Raw genomic sequence first — 21,424 nt, 5'->3', positions numbered from 1 at the left:
TATTCCATGGATAATATGCCTTGAAAAATGATTACATATACTATTGCTTGATTTCGTGATGCTTTCTTAAAACTTCGACATCGTTACATTGTACAATTTCACTGAACAGCGTAAAACTTTACGCCTTACTGGCATGACCCTTTCCCGTCTGGCTTTTGCTTAGCGAAATACTCAGCTTCTTTAGTTCCGTTCGTCACAACGTTATATTGTGCCGGTAACCTGCGAGCCGGTTGGAGTGACCCGCATACCATAGAGCCAATAATACAAAAACAGAAATTGGGCTTGTTTGTATATCTATAATATGAAACCGTGAGCCAGTTACCGGTTCGTGTTCTTGGTAGTCGTCACATGGAATAATACGATTCTTTTATTTCTAAGTTCTTTTTATACTGATCCTTCCTGTATGTTTGCCGTTTTCGATGTTATTTCGTACGACCTCGGACCAACGCATAGAATGCCACAACATTCTCGTAAATTCATCCGTCTGTCCAACGCTGTATCGGTCTGTGACTGCCTTTAAGTTATCTGAATCTTCATCTACTCAAAGGCTTAGAAAAGTATAATATTCGTAATTAATCAATGAGTGTCTATCAACTGCGACCATCGTTAACAAATCTCATTGCCTAGACTGGCTAAACGATATGCAATTAGCAAAAAATCCATCTTACAACTTACAGCATCGATGCACGCCTCACAGTGAGTTCTATCTGTAGTCCATTGCCACTAAGTCTGTGCACATATTTATATATACATTTTACAAAAATCAACTGAACCTTGTTTTCCGTTCGTCACGATGCTGTTGTTGGAAATTCTTCAGAAGAACGACAGTCCAGATACCTAGATCTTCTTGCCAATATTTTGTTGTCTTTTCATGTTGCGTTTTTCGCTGGCGCGCGACCATTGTTTAGTTACCTAAAAAATTCGTGCCGACTCGACTGGCATTTGCAAAACCGCAAAGGTGATGTCCACTGGTTGTTAAAACGCACATACTGTATATATCTATTTTTCTATGCACAGCGTACAAAAATAAATATATATATATAAGAGAAAAATCTGAGATAACAGAGCACATATTGGTCGAGCTCTTACTCTTGCAAAGAAACAAATTAATCAAAATCGTTTCTGGAATAAAAGGTCATGGCCTTGAATAGGCACAAGAATTGATCTCAGTCGGATGTTTCTTCGATTTTGCAGCAAACGCAAAGTGAAATAGATCCTGACGTTGACCTTTATGTTGAAACATCGCATTTGTTACACATTCTGTGTGAGAGCAGGCACATATACACTATTGCTGTAGCGGAATTTTTTATAGATTTTTATAATACCAGCCACAGCCGTACCACAGACCTCAGCATTACGAACATGGGAGCAATTACGTATGTGTGTATATAGCGTGTTTTATACGTGATCAAATTATGCCAAAATTGGGGGATGATGATCTTATTTATTCTTGATAGGGCTTGTTAAAAAAAGCGTGTACCGTGGAGATGTGGCACTTTGGCCCACCAGTAATTCCAATCATTAACAACTTCAAATCGTCGTAGCTCTCTGATCCATCAGGTAAGGTTATGTACCCATCTATATATGCTGCATCATCTAAAAAATTGTTAGAAGCTGGAAGTCATACAAGGCCAGTAGAATTTCATCAGTCGAATGCTCGTCAAGTAGAGATAATACCAGTTTGGTACTCTACAGCAGAGCAGACAAAATATCTTCATGCTTTGTTATTGTACAGGATACTAGTAATCTTAGTTTTGGCTGAACACCTTACAGGTTCACGCAGCGTAAGGTCGCTAGTTCAACCTGGTGATTGCTAGCAAAAAAGTGGAACTGACTGAACAAGGTGTGATAGAATGAAAATGCGCCCTGTCTTTTTGGATTTGGCGTTTTTTTTTCATAGTAACACTTATCAAACAGAAAAAAACCTTTCTCCTATATGTGCGCTTGACTCTAGTACGACCCCAGACCTTTACTTCTGTATGATGCCAAGTGCCAACTGACACAATACATAGAACAACAAGAAAATATCTGCGGTGTCTAAGACAAATAGTCGCTGCAGAGACGGCCGCAGAGAACGTAATTTCGTACAACTCAAATATCGACCCGCGCTTCGTTTTTTCTGCTTACGTAGAACCGTCCTAGCCTGTTATATATAGACCATCGGACATTAACGATTCACAAAAGCAGGCTGGGTTGAAAATCTACAAAAATAATGGCAAAGCTAGACTGGCCGGCTTCTTCGATGCACGAACAAATAGAAGGTGGGACCGCTTAACTCGGCGAGCAGTAATCGAATTAGTAACAGCTGCACGTGGTAAATGATTGAACATCACAAAAAATAATACATTCACTCTTCGTATTTTCTTGCTGCTGCTGCTGGGAGAGCTTGCTTAGCTTTTTGGGAATTTTCTCTATTTTTTATATGATATTAATTAGTTGTTGAGTTTTTTTTTTAATTTCACTTTGACACACTGTACATAGTACATCAGCCGATTCTACTCTAATAATTTGTGTTAAAAGAGTATTGATAATCATATTATCAAATATAAGTTCGTCCCTTTAGTAAAATAAATGTGTCTTTTTGTTTTCTCTATGGCGAGCTATATATTCGAATTTGTCGCAGACCGGGGCTTGGTGGGCCTAGCTGGGCCTTCTTTTTCACGGTGATTCCTTGTGGCAGCTGTTGCAATACCTTATTTGTAGATCCCTTTTAAATTCTGTTTTATTTCGCGAAGCCTACCTACCTACCTACCTACCTACAGACAGCTGCTAAATAAACGAGTAACTGTGCCCTCTTCGTCTCGAGTTTACAGTAGCAACGTGCAATGAGTGTTCGCTAATTTGTGTACGACGTTGCCGTTCTCCGCCCTACAGTCCTCCCGCTCCCTTCTCCCATAGGGTCTCCATTAGGGATTTTGTTCTGTTGAAACCAGGCGCCGCCGCAGGACGCCATTTCAGCCCCAGTTATTGCCACAACGTCAGAAGTGAATGAAAGGAAGGACTAGCTTTGCAGCTTGGGGTCTGGGTTGCGGGTGTAGAGACCTGGTTAGTCTTTTACCGAACCAAGCAATAGCTGTTACGGAGCACCACAGGCTTTCGTTGCTACAATCGAAAATCTTTAGCCTTTTGCTTTATTTCATTCTGCTATCAGCCGGTCCTGTGATCTTTCTCTTCCTCGCCGTATCCTACCCGTACCAAAAAGTCCAATTCGGAAACAGACCGGGTCGGAAGCTGTCTGTGTTTTCCGCAAGCCAATACGTACGTCGCATCGATCACTGAGCGAGCATCAAAACATCAACTCCACCGGAAATGCATTGCTGCCAGTTTACTAGCTCTGTGTTTTTGTTTACGCTATTATTATATATAGCAGTTCGAGGCAAGCAGGTTTTTGTCTTTGCAACGCTCCTCCTATCTCCTCGTCATTGAATTTCCTGCAGTGAATGTACCGAACCGCGTTGTCAGATGCAAACAGGATACAAGGTGTATCTTCGTAGAACAGAAAAAGCGAGCTAGGGAAGAAGGTCATAATTAGTTGGATCCATCTCTATACGCAGACTGGACTTCAAACGCTGCTTTTAACTGCGGCTAGATAAAGCCAAAATCTGTGGTTCTGTTGTGAAAAGAAAATATGCCAGATTGTTGGAGAGGATCATTTTTATTTAAGCGTCATCTAAAAAAGGCCTATACCATTCTAATGGTTTTAGCCACTCAAAAAAACGAGAACCGCTATCCCGTCGTAACGACCGCCCCCTTTGCTACAAAGTATCCTATTAGCGTTGGGGTGGTCGCACGTATCTTGAAAGTCTGCATATTGCTTTCACGTATGTTGTATTTCTGACGTGGTTTTGCGTCAAATACGTCACCGATATGAAAATATTTTGACATAAACACAATTTACGATAGTGAAACAGAAAAATTATCATATTGCAACCTGTTTTTTTTCTGTGTTCGTACACGAAATGTAGTATTATATGTGCCTTCAGAATGAACATATGTAGTTCAGGTGGAAAAAGTCACATATTATCATTACGTTATTACTTTTGACAAATAAGGAAAGTGATCATAGATATGTTCGAGTAATCTCTTCGGGAACCTAAATCGACTGCGATCCGCAAATTTAACTTGATAATTTCCCAATAGAGTGCTCGAAAACAATTATTCTTAGAAGGTGTCTGTGATTGAAGAAACAGCGTACCTCTCCCCAAGTGACCTCAGAGCGATAGGCATAGCGTCAATCAATGTAACATTTAAAAGTTGTTAACAGGCAAGTTATTAGCCTAAAAGCATTACTAAAAATAATCCTTATCTGTCATGTATTATGACAGCAGTACATAAAGCCCTATTATAAAATACATTACTTTCATCGGTAATTTAATGAGAAAATATAATTTGTTGCCGCTTAAAACGGAATCTAATTTGCGACTTTTCGACCCGTACGGACCATGAACTTCGAGCTGCTCGCAGCGGGACTTACTTTCTTAAGCATAACTGGGTAAGCTAGCTTTGAGTCAAGTAACAACGCAATTTCCCTGACTGGAATATAGGTCTCCTTAAACCTTAAGATTGAGTTGACAGTCGGCGGCGGTCGTTTTGAAGAAAATGGTTTCAAAAAATGAACTTTCACGCCTCGGCAAACGAACTGGCTGTTGAATAGGAAAAGCTTATGAAACACTAGGACAACAAACCTGTTCTTTCCCTTCTATCAGCGCCTGCAGCAGTCGCGGTCGTATAGTCACCTCGAGTCGAGCACGCTATTTCTCACCAAAACTAGATAATCTTAGCATATTTAACAAGATGGCTGCCGTCCTGCTGTAGCGAGCGAATTCATGCAAAAATATTCGACACTTGATAAAAGAAATATTACGACGGGTGCAAATCTGCTAAACGTCTAGGGCTAACCGGTCGTTGGCTTACGCTACTTTGTGTGTATCAACAATGGACACATTACATTTTGTTGGAAGTCAGAGATAAAAAGCGCGATCAAGTTCGCTCTACCCGAATGTACCCTGTATGTATGTATGTTTATGTGAAAGAAAAGATAATAAACGAAGACAGAGTGCGTCTGTAAACGTTGGCACCAACAAGATCTAGCCTCACCTAGCTCATCATCAGCGGATTCCCCAAATCTGTAGCAGCAATAATCAGTAACAAAATACTCGATTGAGTCAACAGTAAACTGTAGGAAAAATGGTCACTGTATCAAGGTAATATAGCTTTATAATGAGGTGACGTTTTTAGTTCTCGTTTTGAGTAAAATCTGATAGAATAACGGCGGTAGCAATTCTCTATTGCGCGTGTCCTGTTAGAACTAGCGAGAAGATTCCTAGTTAATCGATCAAATCTCTCAGTAGAAAGCATCAGTCCCGAACGGTTTTCGGCAGCGGTGCCTCGTGTACAATACGATCGTAAATCTGCCTCTTAACACAACGCCCTGTAGTGCTGGCTGGCTATAGGACCGCTATAGAATAAGTACGAATGCCGGTGTTTAGTTGAAATTAGTTTAAAGCTCTTAAACTCTAGATGCTATTAAATCCCCTAACCCATAACTCGGACACAAACATGATGCCGCCCGTCGCTTTTCCATCGCCAACGCGTTTCGTCACTCACAGGCAGATATTTTTACATCCAACAGATCTCTAGAAGATTGTCGTATTATGTATGCGTCTTTCTCAGGAATTAAGTCCGCTTTGTCTCGAATATTCTTTAAAAGCATGCCGAGAGGCTCAGAGCTTAACTCGCATGTTCTCTCTAGTTCTTATATCTGGAAGGTCTCAAGGCTTGTTTCGGCAAGAACGCCCGTCGGCGCCAGCAAATAAATACCTCGATCTGTACCTACTACTGATCAGACGAACCGTTTTCTTGTAATAGTTAATCAAATATCTTAGTGCTTTCGTCTACACAGGTACTATAAAGGACGCAGGCTTGCCTTCCGAGAAAAAGGACTGTTTCGCCTACATCAATTTCAAAACTTGTTCTATTTTTGCTGCTGAGCGAATTCTAAGAACAACGCATACACATGCAAATATAAATAAACATGGCAGTGCTACAAACGAGTTATGTGCCGACTTTTATAATATCTTTTGTTTTTCGTTTATCTACGTTGTGCTGTCTTGCTGCCCGTTGGTTGTTTGCCGTTTGCGGATACTGTCATGTTCCGACGTTTGTATCGCGCTCGTGTTCGTGTTTGAATTTCGTCATTGTTTTGTGTAATCGACATTGTTGCCAACCTTACGTGTCCTGACCTTTACTGTGATTATCGTCGTCGACAGATCAACATCAAGGGGCTGACAGGCAATATCCGCTTTAACAAAGACGGCCATCGCACAGATATGCGGCTGACTGTGCTGGACATGGCGCACTCAGGCTGGCGAGAGGCCGGCGAGTGGACGATGCACGGTGGCATCAACATCACTACAAACTACACCAGAGAGCTCGAGGAGGCCCGACTCTCACTCCTCAATAAGACTTTGGTTGTCACCACTATTCTGGTAAGTTCTCGTCTTAGTAAATATTTCATTAACCTACAAGCGCAGCTCGTCTACTTTTTTCGACCTTTTCTGTAATTTAGTCTGACCGATGATAGTAATGATCATAAGGATAGTAGTAGTAGTGGTAATAATAATCACCAAGTATGCTATCGGTTTGCTTCACACTGAGAAACCTAGCAATATGGCTACAGAAGCACGTGCGAATGAGGGACTCGCTCTCGTTTCATCTAAGCCTATTCCGGATTCAAGATGAATGACGTGCACACTTTGAGTTTGTGCAAAAAAAACTTAACATAGATAAATGTCCCCGTTGTCTTTGTACTGTATATAGACATAGTGTATAGTGTTTGATGCAACGGGTCCACACGACATTGCTTTATAGAGCATATATTAAAGGCTACCCCCAAAAAAAGAGCTCAGGTTAGCTACTTAAATCGAACAATACATCTGAAATATTTGTTTGGAATTGAGGTATAGTATGCGTGTGCAGCAAAATCACTTCATTTGAATATCAAATGCTTCTCCAAACCAGAGAGCTGTGCCACTACAGTATATATATACACTTTATTGATGCCATCATTTGTAACTCAGCTCGACGTTGAACCATAGTGACTGATCTTATCCGTTCTCTGTTGAGTCTCATCCCCGAGATAGCTTCGCCGGACCAGCGACACGGGACGACATTTGCGGTGTCTCTCCAATATATCATGCTATCGTTAAGTGTCTATGCCACTCTATCTGCTTGTAGGCTTGACGCTGAAGCGCTGCTGAACAACAGCCGGCTCTGCCCAGCTAGTTCGCGTGACTACATCGTTTGGCAAGTGTATTCCGGCCAAAGCTTATGCCGGGAACCTTGATAACATACGCAGCAGCTGAAGGAACTCTGCATTGCTCCCCGAGGACTACTCAATAGGCTCTTTAGGTTATACAGTCTGCGTTAGTTTGAGAAGTGGCGCAAAAAGATTGTTCTAGAGATTAAATGACCCGCACACACGTATGTATGCTAGTACATAATGATAAACTGGACTAGTGTGAACAGATAGCTGAAAGTTCCCGTAAAGTTAACTAGTAAAAGGATGACGTAAGGAAAAGGACAACAACTGACCGTAAAATGATTTGAAATTTATCATCCCGCTGTATGTACAGCAAACTGGCTTCGTAACACATATGAAAAGAAACTATTTTCTGCACTCGTCTAGGCCTCAGTTAAACGGCATCGATTTTTCCTAGGGGTAGCCATCACTACTGCTAGATGAAGTATAGTACTCAAACGTATTCATCTATAGCAGTCAAATGGTTCATCTGTATACATGCAGATCAATAGTAACGCAATATTTCGATTGGCATGAAGTCTATAGCAATTTACCCCATCATGTTGAACGCCTACATGCATCATGAGACCGGCGAAAACTCGCTTCCCTATAAAGTCTATGGTATAGCCTCTATGTGTTGAGTTTTACGCCCGGTATCGGTTGGTTAAAACACAAAGCGTCGACGAAGGTCCTCAGACAAAAATAGCGAGCAGGTTGGAGAATACATGAAGTAATTTCGGGTATTATGTGTAGTTTCAGTACTTTTAATGAAAACGGCCTTAACGCAATTCCTCCTGTGTGTGACACAGACTCCATACATTGTGATCGTAGCTATCTTGATATCCTTCAAGTTTTGCGCTCGCGACAAACAAGATATAAGGTAATTTAATCGCCTATTTGGCCGACACTGCATTGTTACATTTTTTGGTGACCGGTACAGTTAAAATTTTGTGGCTCGCAGAGAAGGGCAACCGCGTGTGCGGAAACCAGTTAACGTAAGTAAGGGGCAACCGGCGAAGTTGTACAGGGTGTCAATGGCCGCTGCCCTGCCGCCTCGTTATCGCTTTCGTCTTGGTCAGGCCTACGATCGGCTCCAAATCTATGACTGCCGCATGTAACTGGAGTAGACCTTGCTGCATTTGAAACCTGTTGTCCCGGCCTGTTAGACCCGAGCATCACTAAGTCATCTATATACAAGATGATTTCAGCTAATTTCTTCGGCTCTCTCCGGAGAATCAGGAAGGCACCTTAGTAAAATAGGAAAAAAACAATGTGCTTAAGCTGTTTGACCTAAATCAGTCGTCTGAAAATTCGGCTCTTACGTCGTCTAATGCTGTCTTGAAGTAGACCAACATCATGTATAGCGGATTACGTAACGTGACCAGCTCTTTCTTGACGACGACCATGAGGAACCTGTGTGAGTCGTTTTTGCGTAGAATTCCTTTCGGAGCCTATAATACTTCCATGGAATGGCGTGCACGCTTTCTAAGCAGATAGTCAGTTTCACAGATAGCAAGCCAGAGGATAGCTTAAAACAAACGCTTCTCTTCGCTATTCCTGGTCGCGGTAACGGTGCGATTGGATCGCCCTTTCTTTTAGAAATCAATAGACGCATATTCGGCTGGAAGTGTACCAGTAGGTAGACAATTATTAAATATTGCTGTACACCTCGGCGCCAGAACGATGGCGTATTTGAGATTCTCGTTGCAAACCGTGTCTGGACCGGCGATATTCGTGTCGACTAAGCTCCCAAGACCTTACATAGGTTCCTGCATTGTGAAGTCTTGTTAAAGAATATTGCGTTGTGCTGAGATCTCCTCCTCTCACGCTGCAGCGAAAAAGCCTTTTAGCATGGTATTACAACCGTTGGCGAAAGCATATCCGAGATATGATTTATGAAGGCCAAGGAGCTAATCGGGCAACCCGCCGAGTTATCGTGGTGTACTTGTATGATTGGCGTTTTGCATCGGGAATCAAGCGTATGTCTCGGGCCATTCAAGTGTGTGTATTGTGACGCATTGTGAGTATTTTGACGCATACGATTTTCTATCAATCGTGTTAACAACAGAGGTTAAGAGGTATAACTCGAGCTATACCTCGCTCATACGTTAGGTTCTCCAGCTAAGCTTGCAAGCATAGTGAAACCACGGCCTGTGGTTCTGAAGAGAACGTACGAGCTAAACCATAAACTGGAGAATTTAAACCAAACGCTGCGCAAAAGTTTAACTTATAAATTACATTAGGTGCAAGAAGAACTTCAAGCGCGTTTCAAGAGCTTGTCTACATCTCTTGCGACGTAGCTTGGTGTTTGAGGGCCCGTGTGGGTGCAACTTGGACAGTGAGGGCTGCCTCCATCAATATGTGAGCACGAATGCTCGCGCCCTTTGACAGTAAATTATTATCAGCTTGGAACTTCGTACATCTCGTAGGAAATTGGTATCGAGGTGGAATTCACTACCCGACAAATGTAGTTTCCGAGCTTATCTTAAAGCGGCTAGTCGAGACAGGCGCTGAAATCACCAATGGCCAGAGAAGAGGCAGAACGAAAAGACAACGTTTCTAATCCGCTGACGAGTTTCTGCACCACGACGTACTTTGATTCCGAACCCGCCGGCCAAACATGGTTGCTAGGAGACTTAGTCGTAAGGCATACTCTACATTACTCACCACTAAGCACGGCGTGAGGTCGTCTGTTTTATAATTATAGAAAACCGAGACGTTCCCCCAGGCGGTCAGATTGGTTGTTTTTCAATGCATAGAACAGAAACGCAATAAGTCAAAAAGACTAGTTGGCCAAGCCTCCGTTAGCACGGGATGCTATATTTCGAACGCATTAGGGGAGAGAAACGCCAGAGTTGTAGTATCTTGTAGTTCCTCAGAACCCGCTTCCGTCGCAGACTTAGTGATCGCTCTCGCGAGCGGCAACGGTGGTATCATGCACTTGCGCCGGCCCTCATGCCGTCAGTTCTATCAGAACCCGCTTTACGAAGTTCTCGGCCGTTGGGGTAGGTATCACTTGTCCAACTGTTCGGCGCGATGCACTGGCGGTTGTTTAACACTGGCTTCGTTTAGTGATGGTTTATCCTTTTGAAGCTGTTGTAACGTTCGGCACTTAGAGGCCACTTGAACAGGCTGGACTTGCTATAAAAGCCCTCTCATGCAAAACATCTCCTGAATCCTGCCCCTTTTGATTATCAAGATTATACGCCTAAAAAAAGTCTTATCACTTTGGCAGTGTCGTAAGCGATCTTCCCAGCCACCTCACCTTCATAGCGGAACCGTCTACTTCAACGACGGCTGTGGTGAAAATTTCGTATTTTCTTAGCTTATGCGCTGCTCAATAATATTACTTGCTGCTTTGCAAGTCTGACTAAGAAAAAAGCAGAGAGTAAACGAACTTCTGACTCTGGTCGCTAGGTAGTTGAAGTCTGCGAAAAACTCTCCATCGTACTGATATGTATAGCCTCCTTAAATTCAATGCACTTATGATAATCAGCCTGTAAAACATTTCAGCCGGCCCATCGATACTTTTAATATACATCTCTGCTTCATACACGAGACTGTCTATGTTCAGTTTCGGCGTCGTACAAATAGTCACGGACGTTTTCTCAGAATGAATTTTTTTCAGCGCGAGGCCGAGGGATTGCACGATGCTGTCGCCCACCATTAGCGTTGTTTCTCGAGGTCGGGCCGTGCGAGGGTCTCGAAATTTACAATCAGCCATCATCATTAGAACCGTGTACTTCGGTTTCGCTTCAATGTAAGTCTGACATTTGCCCTTCCAGCGCCATCATTGGATGAAATAGGAACATCGCGAAGCCCATTAATTCATTCTCCAGCGTACACGTATCCGATCATTTCATAATGTATTTGGTTGAGCAGTCTGATATTGACGCTGAGAATACCCTATAATGCCATTTGCCGTGTCGATGCCATATTGGGTCGACTGTTGGGTCAGCATGATCCCCAGTCCTATAGACGACATGTATTACTCTATTACATTTTGAATAGTATACGTTCGCTCTTTGCATCTCGCGCAGATGTTTGCATTGTCTAATCGTGATTTTTTCGGGCGCGGTGACTGCGATTGGGAATGCAATAGTTTTCGAGTGTTGGTGGATACTTCAGCGGAAGTAAATTGCACATAGTTTGCATTGCGCTCAGTCGACGAAACTTAAGTTATAAACTCTTCTAGTTCGAGAAAGAAGTGCGCAGGTGCTCTCGCTTGGTCGATCACCTCTCTACCCTCAAGAGGGAGGCTGTTTGCTTTAAGCGAATATTATTTGTATCTTGGGGTGCACGGGATGAAGGCAACTTGATTCGTACTTAGCACGCCTAGGGGGGCTTGGTGGGGCTCCTTAAAAATACACATAAACTAAAAGTTACACCCATGCACGGTCACACAATTCAGCAGGTCGAGCGGCAACGTTATTTTGTTACACCCACACCACGTAATTTGTATGTCTGCGAATGGCGGCCGCAGTAAGGCTTCCATTACCATTGTAGTTTTCTGGAGCACCGAACCAACGTTTGCCGACGTCTACCTCCTGATGGCAAAGGAAAGTCGATCAAAAGACACTTCCACTTACCGGTGCACATTTGGAATATGATGAATATAGTATACTTCGTTCGGCTACTTAAATGTGATTTAAAATTCCTTCATATATTCTAGATAACCCTATTATTGCCGAGAAGATAGCAGCCCCTGTGAGCTTTATTTACCTATGTTTGGCTTTGGTGGACGTGTATTTTCGTATTGAATCGGACGAGTATAAAAGTGGCGTTGGTCTAAAGCTGTACGTTTGCCTTAGTATACTGCCACTTCCACCAGAAAGCGACAAATAATTTATGTCACATCACGGAAGTATTTTTTGCTCTAAGTCTTGCGATCGTTTGTCTGCATGTTTTGAGCTGATCGTACTTTTTTAATTTATGACTGACTTTAGTAATCAGCAGCTACCAGAAACTTCTTCGAAAGCTTCTAAAATATCGTTAAATGTCGCAACTCTAGGTGGAGTATAACTAACGCCTCTGGCAGTACTTGGAAATGGATGTACCTCGTTATGACTAAACCATGAAATGCTCGTATGAGGCATTCTCATGGCTTCTTAGCATTGCTAAAAAGAATATATATGGGGAAGGAATAGTGGAGCACGAGGTCGATCCTTCCATAAGACTACCATCATGATCGGGATCGATGCTGATCTAAAGCAAATGGCTTCCTACTTTTACTTGCATTCATTTGCCTGTTATTACCTAGGCTCCCTATGTGCGCCATCTGTCTTGTTATCTAAGATGTGTTGAAACGATGCGCATTCCAGTGGCTAGGAACGTCGATAAAGTCCTGTCGAAAAGAATCATATATTGATAATGATTATTACTATATGGTACTTGTAAAACCTGTCGTCTATTCGACAGTTTTTGTGGTTGTTGTCGTTTATATTGCCGGTGAGTAGGAAGCAAAGAGTCATTTTCATGGTTATTGCCTTACCCACCAGTACCTATGCCGCTGCCCCTCAAACCGCAATGGCAGCGAAAGGAATCGAATATAGAGACGTGTCGGTGTGACGCTTAACGAGGATAAATGTGGATGGGGGAAGGGGCTTTGAACGAGTTGAAAGTTGCCGAACAAATGAAGCTCACTGGGACGTACGGTGGGCGCAATGGACAACTGCCCTAGCTCCGGTATGTAGGGCTATAATTCTCTTTTGCCTGTACGGATCGAACGACAAACGTTGTTCTAGGGTCTCTCTCTCTCGCTCGCATGAACTCTTTCTGGGCCAAACCTGAACATCGTGCTAAAGAAAAGTGATGCAGTCTTGACGGGCATCAAAATGAAACCGAACAAAGACTACACAAATAATTGCAAGCGGGATATGTATAGCTAGCTATAAGAGGCAGCGAAAGAGGTCGAGAGACAGAAAGAATATACGAAATTGGTAGACCAAAGCAGTAACGGAACGACAATGACTGAAGTGTGCCGACGAAACAGGAAATCGAGTTTGAAGGTTGCTGATGCGAAATAGCGTTATCGAAGGACAAATGAGATGAATGATGAATCTTGAAAGTACCCTTAGAAGACGGGTACGCAGGAAGTTTTCTCAAACAGTGCGGACAATGGTGTTAGCGAGAGGAAAGCAGCCTAAAAAAGAACTAAAGGAGACTGGAAGATATGTCGGAAAGCAAGCGACGATTCAGCCGTGTGTCCGTTTTGTTAGCGAGCGTTACGTGGTCCGTCAACGATTAATGTCTAACCTGGCTGTTAAACAAGTTGTTTCCAATCATCATAACTCGTATAAATAATAGTTGGTAAGATGCACAAGTGCAATTCGAGATTTGAACTAGCTTGCCATTGCTTTTTGCTCTATTCTCTGTCAATATTGATGAGTTAGGTAGTGCTGTATAATTGGAAATTATGATTCACTATTGGTTCCCTTTTCAGCAACCACCTTACGTGATGTACAAAGAGAATTGGAGAGATAACGGGCTGACAGGGAACGATAAATATGAAGGCTACTGCATAGATTTGCTCGACGCGATTGCTTCCTCCGAGCACTTCGATAACAACATGAAGTATGTTATCCGCGAAGTCGCAGACAACAGTTATGGCCGGAAGGACGCCGATGGAAGATGGAACGGGATGATCGGCGAACTATTAAGCGGGGTATGCAACGCGATTTGTAAATAGTAACAATATATTTCAGCAGACTATATACGTAGACTTTAAAACTTCTTCTTCTTCATCCCACTGTATAGACAAATTGAATGAAAGTTTATTTACGAGGAAACTTAGATAAAAATTTTACTCTAAGTAGTGTTTTATCATATTGCTCAACTAAAGCCAAGTCTCCCAGATCTACTATAGTCTATGCAATTGTTTAATGCTATAATTTAGAAATGATCGTTTAGGTTTTATGTGATTCGCTGGCAAATGAACTTATTGCATGATAAAACCGCGCCCCCGGTATCCAAATAGAGCTGTCAACGACACGCTTCATTTCTAAGCAAAGCCGATTTACATTCTCAAGGTACGAGGCGGCCGTCAAAAAAAATTACATCTATTTACTCGCTCCTTCCTAACTACATCAGGACTGGTAAAACACGTACCTCCCTAAGCCGATTTTCCCATGACTTGGGAAAGCAGTAAGGCCGTAGCCACTGCTGCGATTTATACATCGTGTTGAAATCAGTTACTATACGTCACAATAAATCGTACTATAAAGCAATTCTTGTTCTGTATGTGGCCCAAAAAGAGCCTGTTGATAATATGGCGAGAAGGTATGAGCCATTGCCAACCTGCAATCCTGGTATCGCACCTAAAATAATTATAAAGTTATAAATTACATCCTGGGAGGCACGTCATCCGTTCGAAGTACTTGTGAGACGAACGATCATACAACCAGAAACGACTAGTCTAACTTTTTTAGGCGGCAGTACTGATAATTAGAAAAAGTCTCAATAACGAAGTGTATTACTCCACCTAGTTTGGAAAAGGCCGTTCATTGAAGTGGTACTAACCTAATATATATAACGTTCGTCAACATCATAAAAACTTTATTGAACGCCCGATAAGTCTATGGAATCACGGATTAGAACATGAATTTTGCTTATTTCCCGCCATTGAGTGGGACACGGAGTTAGAAGCATCAAAAATGTCAGTGACATGAAAAATTACGTTTGCTACTGGCCCAGGTGGCAACGACAAACGCGTAGTTGTTATCAGAACATCGTGACGTTGTACGGATGCGCTTGAAATTGATACAAAATTATGTCCCGTAGGAAAAAATCAATTATGTCCAGTTGGCTTAGGTAGACTGGATTGACAACGCTAGACCTTTTGAGGAGAGAATACCCTGCACCTACATTTTCTATTTTGTTTCGGTAAACAATCATTTTGAACCTGAGCACGTATTATAGGTCACTAGGCTAATTCTTCAACTAAGTACATATATTGCGTATGAGAGAGCAGCTCGCGATAATTCCCTCTTTTTTCGCTTTCAAACACTAACCGCTGCTTTCAGGGAGCGCTCACTATACCGTTATTTTTCAAATATGTTCCCCAATATCAACTTAAGATTAGCTTATTATCATATCTCAACAAACATTATTTATCTGCCTGTGCAACTTCGACCTTTCTAATATTACGATCACGTTCAGGCTAACAAGCTTCTCTATGAGCTTACTTTGACCTTCTATCCCTATTTGCACCGTTGATCTCGGTTAGTTGGTTGTACATCGTGATGTACATAGCCTTTCCTTATCTAGTAAAACCTTCTTAGACTTCCGACCCGTCTTCTATACACAGATCTCACTTTTTACAACCTATCTGCTGCCGCATTTTAGCATGAGACGCGTGCATTTTAGCTTGAAACGCCAAACAGAAACTTGTTGAGAACGCACGTCGTACAATAGAAAGTACTGTTTGTATACGAGAGCGCACAACGATATGTGTAAAATGGCTCCTTGAACAAAAATCCCATGAGAATTACTTCTGTAGTTTAAACTTCGTTTTCTCATAGCTGGCTGCGTTGGGACATGCTCAACTCCGGCGGTAGGATGTCGCCCTAGCCTATACGTTAATCTATACTTTATACGAAAATGTTTATAGAATAGTGCTTTACTCCAAAATGCTCTCTACTGCAATTGTTCTACCCTAAAACGCAGAGATCGCCTCTGATTGCCCTTAGTGCAGTTCCCCGCAAGATATCGATTTTTGATTACTCCTGAAGTTTCGATACCGAATTCGTTTGTTGATCTGCTGTGTTACCGCATTTGTGCCGATAAGACATACTCTTTGTGGATAGACGTGATGGTCATATGGAATCACAAACACGAGAAATAACCCGAAATTCTAAAGTGCACGAAAGCACGCGCCTTTGCTGCAAGCATCTTAGTTGTACGCAGAGGGACCCCCTACGCCAATGTACAAGGAAAAGCCATGTGAATAGAAATTATTCATCCTTTAAATGATCCGATCGTGAGGTCTGCTGCCAAGCACCGTACTTAGCACCCGTCGCGGTTTTTTGCCAAATCTATACTCAAAATCAGATTTGTACCTAATGACTGGAACTTGAGGATCACAACCTTGGCAAATATATAAGGCCTGATCGAGGCCAAGAGTTCGATTCGGATATTGCTGCTAGCGCTGTTGTTATCCAAATGGGAAGGGATAGCTAAATTTCTGCTTATAATAGGATCAACTTTTAAGTTAAGTCCAACGCAGCCGGGTAGCCTCTATCTGCATCATGAACCGCACAAAACTTAATACCTTAAGCAATTCATATCAATTTTCTTTTTAGTAAACGATCGTTGACAGGTTTATATGTCATATGATAGAGGTTGCACAGTTCCCTAATGTTTGAAGCAAACTTTTCAAACCATAAAAATAGTAACTCGGTGTTGTTATATTGGTTATAGTGGCATCGAGAGACGCTGCTTCTGAAACTCTTGAATTTGAATAACGCAGAGTCATTACGTAACTTGTGCCTAAATCTAAATTCGATTATTGTTCTATCGTTATCCGACTCAATCAACATCCCATCTTCTTAACGACTATTATATTGTTTATTTACAGAAAGCGGACTTGGCTGTGGCCGATCTGACGATCACTTTCGTCCGTGAAGAGGCCGTGGACTTCACGATGCCCTTCATGACTTTGGGGATCTCGATCCTCTACAAGAAAACCGCGAAACCCCCGCCCGGACTATTCTCGTTCCTAGACCCACTCTCTCTCGAGGTAGGTTAAAACGATGTCTGACGTTTTTTACTACCATATCACTGTGTCTATAACGAGAGCCGTATATCCGTAGACTTGCCTCTGCAACTGGTTTACGAAATGGTGGCAATTGCATTATTGTTCCTAGCTGATGGCAATAGTAAGTGTGGTACCAACGTTGCGAAGGCAGTATCAGCTGAAACAAATGGTATTGTGAGATCTCCATTGAGTTATAGCCGCCATGAGGTGCTGCTGATATAACTCAATAGATTTTTACCGAAACAGGTACAGTAGTACCATTCGATTTGTTTTCCCTAGAAAACCAATTAGCCTCATAGACATAGCAGAAGTCAGTTAGGTCTCCGATCCTTTGCGCATATACAAACACGTCATAGCTATGGATATTATTTTATCAAGATATGATAGCTTATAGAATAAAACTGAGGGCAAATATGATGCGCTTTCATTAAACCTGTACGAGGAGTACGAAGAGGCGATAGCTAGAAATATCACTCGGACATTCCTTTGTCTTTCACTGATATGGAATATTTGGCGATGTGGCGCTCCTCTGATAGGAGGTGACAAATGCTTCTTGGAGGCCATTGTTAAGGACGCTCAGCGTTTGTGGTATTTCCTCTTTTTACGTTTTGTAACCACTCCATCGCCACTTTTTTTTATCGTCGGTGCTGTTAAGTTCGGGTGGCGCTTGCTTCACTGTAACTTTTGTCGTACCTCCTTTCGTACATTTAACACGGAAAGTCTCTAGACTGGCAGCCCTGTTAGCGGATAAGGGCAAAGTTGGAAAAACACTAAATGGGACTGATGCTTTCTTAGCAAACCTCGAGACGCGACACAGTGACCACCGTTAAGCTGCGAGTCTTCGAACTGCGCCGATGGATCGCGCGCATGGGGGAGCTACAAAGGGTTTTTTTCTGAAAGATCTTGACCTACTAGTGGCGTGTACTTCATACAGCAGATAATGGCCAAGTAGGCGTATAACATAGATTTAAAGCTAAACAGCGCAATCGCACGGTGGCGTAGTTCGTAAAATGGCTGGCACTTATCTACTTTGAGTCACACAAAATTAGTTCAGTGTGTAGTAATTTGAACTTCTCCTGAATGTTTTAGGTTTCCTAAGTATTATGAGCACCTTTTTCTTAGTTGAATTAGCTAATTGTCTAGACCGCTTCATTACTATCTATGAAAGCTAATTCGTTGGCGATAAAAACCAAGTTAATTTTAGTGTAAATATATCTTTTCCTCCTATTTTCAGGTCTGGATCTACATGATGACAGCATTTCTCGGAGTATCTTTATTCCTGTTCGTGCTTGCGAGATTCTCGCCATATGAATGGGTAAATCCACATCCTTGTGAAGGAAACCCTGAGGAACTGGACAATCAATTTACAATATGGAATACGCTTTGGTTCACTATTGGATGCCTCATGCAACAAGGCTGCGATGTAACACCACGGTAAGCTTTTCACCATCAATTCATTTTGCCAACATACGACCCATTGCACGCCGTACGAGATTACCATTCAACGACGTTTTAAATATAGCGCACCAGTGCGGCCACACAGCTATGGAACAACCAAAGTAAAACTAAACTTTTCTAATGAAACCCTGTCAACTCTTCTACAGTCGAAATAACTTTTGCCTAAAAGGGCGAAAATCGCCTCGGGAAAACGGCGGTCAAACTTTCTTCAAATAGAGAATTGCTTTTTTCGGAAAATCAAACTCGTAATAATCTTTTCTTCTAAACTAATTGGAGTTTATAATTTGGATAGAAATTTTCGAGGAATAGGGGTTACCATCAGTACTATAGGCTTTTGGTGATGGGCCCGTCCCACACTTTAAATCTATTTTTTCTTTATGAGTGTACAGATGTTGACCATACTGGTACAATACTGATATGAATCACTCCGCGGTCGTATTTAAAAATCTATGAATTTATTTGCCTCAGCCTTAACTCAAAAAATGATTCGGTGTGTATCTTGTAGAAGCAAGATCGATGGCGATAGCTCAGAATTATTGGTTCGGCAATACAGAGCCTCATGTATGAGCTCCATCACTACTGCAAGCATCTACTTTTTAATTCAGCTTTCTCATTTATTCATTTTGTCAATCTATTTTTAAATTCGTTAAATAGCCCTCTATGCCAATTCCACCATTAATGAGCTAGAATGTGCATTTCATTCTAGTATTTATTCGTGACAAATGCTCGATACAGGCGTCGTAAGGTGCAGGCCCATACTTTCCTGATGGCTAGAACAGGAAAATAAAGTTTCAAAAGTTCATATGACAGGCAGCAGAGGCCTGTGGGGAGTTTCCTGTGTAGGAAAACTGCTTGCTGCCAATGTTGATATTAACGAGATAAGACGGACTATTTTTTCCTGCTAAATGCGCTCCATTTTGATGTAAGCAGCTTCTAACTATCCGATGAAGCTTGAACCGGTGGCCTATTGTAACAGTAATATTTATTTCGATGAATTTCATTCGGCAACATCTTACAATCACGTAATGTACTGACTGGATCGTAGAGCATTGTCGACTCGTGTAGCAGCCGGCATGTGGTGGTTCTTCACTTTGATCATGGTCTCTTCTTACACCGCCAACTTGGCTGCGTTCCTCACTGTGGAACGTCTCGTATCTCCAATTGAAAGCGTTGAAGATTTGGCGAAGCAGACAACCATTCAGTATGGCTGTCTTAGGTCTGGCTCCACACAATCCTTCTTCAAAGTGAGTTTAAACAGTATAAACTTAACTCCATAGAACTTTCGTGCTAGTAGTCGAATAGTTCAATCTAATATTTTATATTGTCACCTAATTCTTGAGTTAAGCGTCAAAAACGCTTTACTAACAAGTTTTAAATTATTTTATATATTAAATACAATGCTTCGAAAGGAATCAAGCTTAAGCATTTGCGTCCGCTGATGAGAGCTAGTTCTTATTTTGCCCACCTGCTGATTGCGTAGCTTGGACCAAAAACCCCGGGTCGCCCGTTCAAACCTACATACACTCCACAATAACAGTTATATTTTGTAAAGCTAAGCTTCCCACTAACAGCGTACTGTTTCATGCGTCTATGCTGTTAGGATTCGCAATTCCCAACATACGCTAAAATGTGGCACGTCATGCAATCTCAACGGCCAACTGTATTTGCTGAGAGCAACCAGAAGGGCATCGATCGTGTGTTAAGGGGAAAGTACGCTTACCTGATGGAGTCCACTTCAATCGAGTATAACATTGAGAGGAACTGCGACCTCACCCAGATCGGCTCACTGCTCGACAATAAGGTACGTTAAAACATCACGGTACTTCATAGAAAACCAGAAACACAAGGTGTATTGTACGTTGTCAATGAACCAGTCCTACATATTTACGATGTAGATTTAGAAGCCCGGTGTTGCCTTTGGCTTGATTCTGTTTAATGTTAATTTGATATAACCGCTTATCATGAAATGCCATCCTCCATTGAATTAACCAAGTCTGTATTGAAGTCTTACCTCTAGTTGATTATGGTGTTGCAAGGCTAATGTCGCCGTAGTCTTATTCTTTTACGACTTTAGAACCCTGTATCTAAATTTAGTAAATTCTGACCCAATTTTAATGCCGGGAAGTGCTTTTTGAAGGATCTGAACCCAACGTGAAAGAATCTCTGTTGAAAAATTGAACCAAGAACTAATACCGCTGGAATTGTTCATATCAATCAATTAGCAGTCACCACGAGCTGGTGTGTCGGGGCCTCGAAGAACCTCCAATTTTTTGGCACACGTTCGTTTGGTGTTTTCGAGATTATGTTTGCTTATATTTTCGTCTTTGCACTGCCGGTTGTTGTATTGACAGGCCCAACCATAGCATCCCATGCATCCAGATGGAAATGTCCTTCGCTGTTTAGATAGCTGTAAGCGACAGTTCTAAAATCAAAGCCCTAGCCTGCAGAACGTCCATATATATATGGACGTTCTGCAGGCTAGGGCTTTTATATATATATATATATATATACACGGAACACCACATGCGGCGAGTACAATAGACGAAGCCCGTATTACCACTCGAAAGCACACAAATATCAATTTCGAAGAAGATGCACAAAACCTCTCTCCAAAAAATTAAGGCCCTAAATCTCAAAATTCTGGCATACCAAGGAATATCCAGTCTCCATGTGGATTAAAAGTGATACGACGGGTTATGTTATCTATACGAGTATCTATAGAACAGGGTTATGCACAGGAGCTGAAATGTTCTATTTGGGTAGCTGTCTCAGTATGAAAATTGCCATATTGACATCTTGTCGAATTTGTGGCATTGCTAGAATGCAACCATTAGTTTTCGTAGTCGAGCGTTTCGACGTCTACATGCTCTACTGTCGTTAGGGGTTCTATAAGACGGCTCGCTTTTATCCCG

General features: G+C 42.0%; 1 protein-coding gene across 1 annotated transcript in view; it reads left to right on the top strand.

The window, feature by feature from the left end:
• The window catches only part of LOC111248359 (glutamate receptor ionotropic, kainate 2-like), a 168,307-nt gene that overhangs the window by 137,458 nt on the left and 9,425 nt on the right, over positions 1–21,424 (top strand). Inside the window, exons 7-12 of the mRNA XM_086985576.1 lie at positions 6,270–6,488; positions 13,743–13,964; positions 16,875–17,036; positions 18,289–18,488; positions 19,558–19,756; positions 20,113–20,313. Coding sequence (XP_086841702.1) covers positions 6,270–6,488; positions 13,743–13,964; positions 16,875–17,036; positions 18,289–18,488; positions 19,558–19,756; positions 20,113–20,313 — 1,203 coding nt within the window. The remainder of the gene's footprint in view (positions 1–6,269; positions 6,489–13,742; positions 13,965–16,874; positions 17,037–18,288; positions 18,489–19,557; positions 19,757–20,112; positions 20,314–21,424) is intronic.

The sequence above is a fragment of the Varroa destructor genome, unplaced genomic scaffold (genome assembly GCF_002443255.2).
Source record: "Varroa destructor unplaced genomic scaffold, Vdes_3.0 BEIS01000003.1, whole genome shotgun sequence".
NCBI lineage: Eukaryota > Metazoa > Arthropoda > Arachnida > Mesostigmata > Varroidae > Varroa > Varroa destructor.
This window is presented reverse-complemented; position numbering and strand designations above follow the sequence as displayed.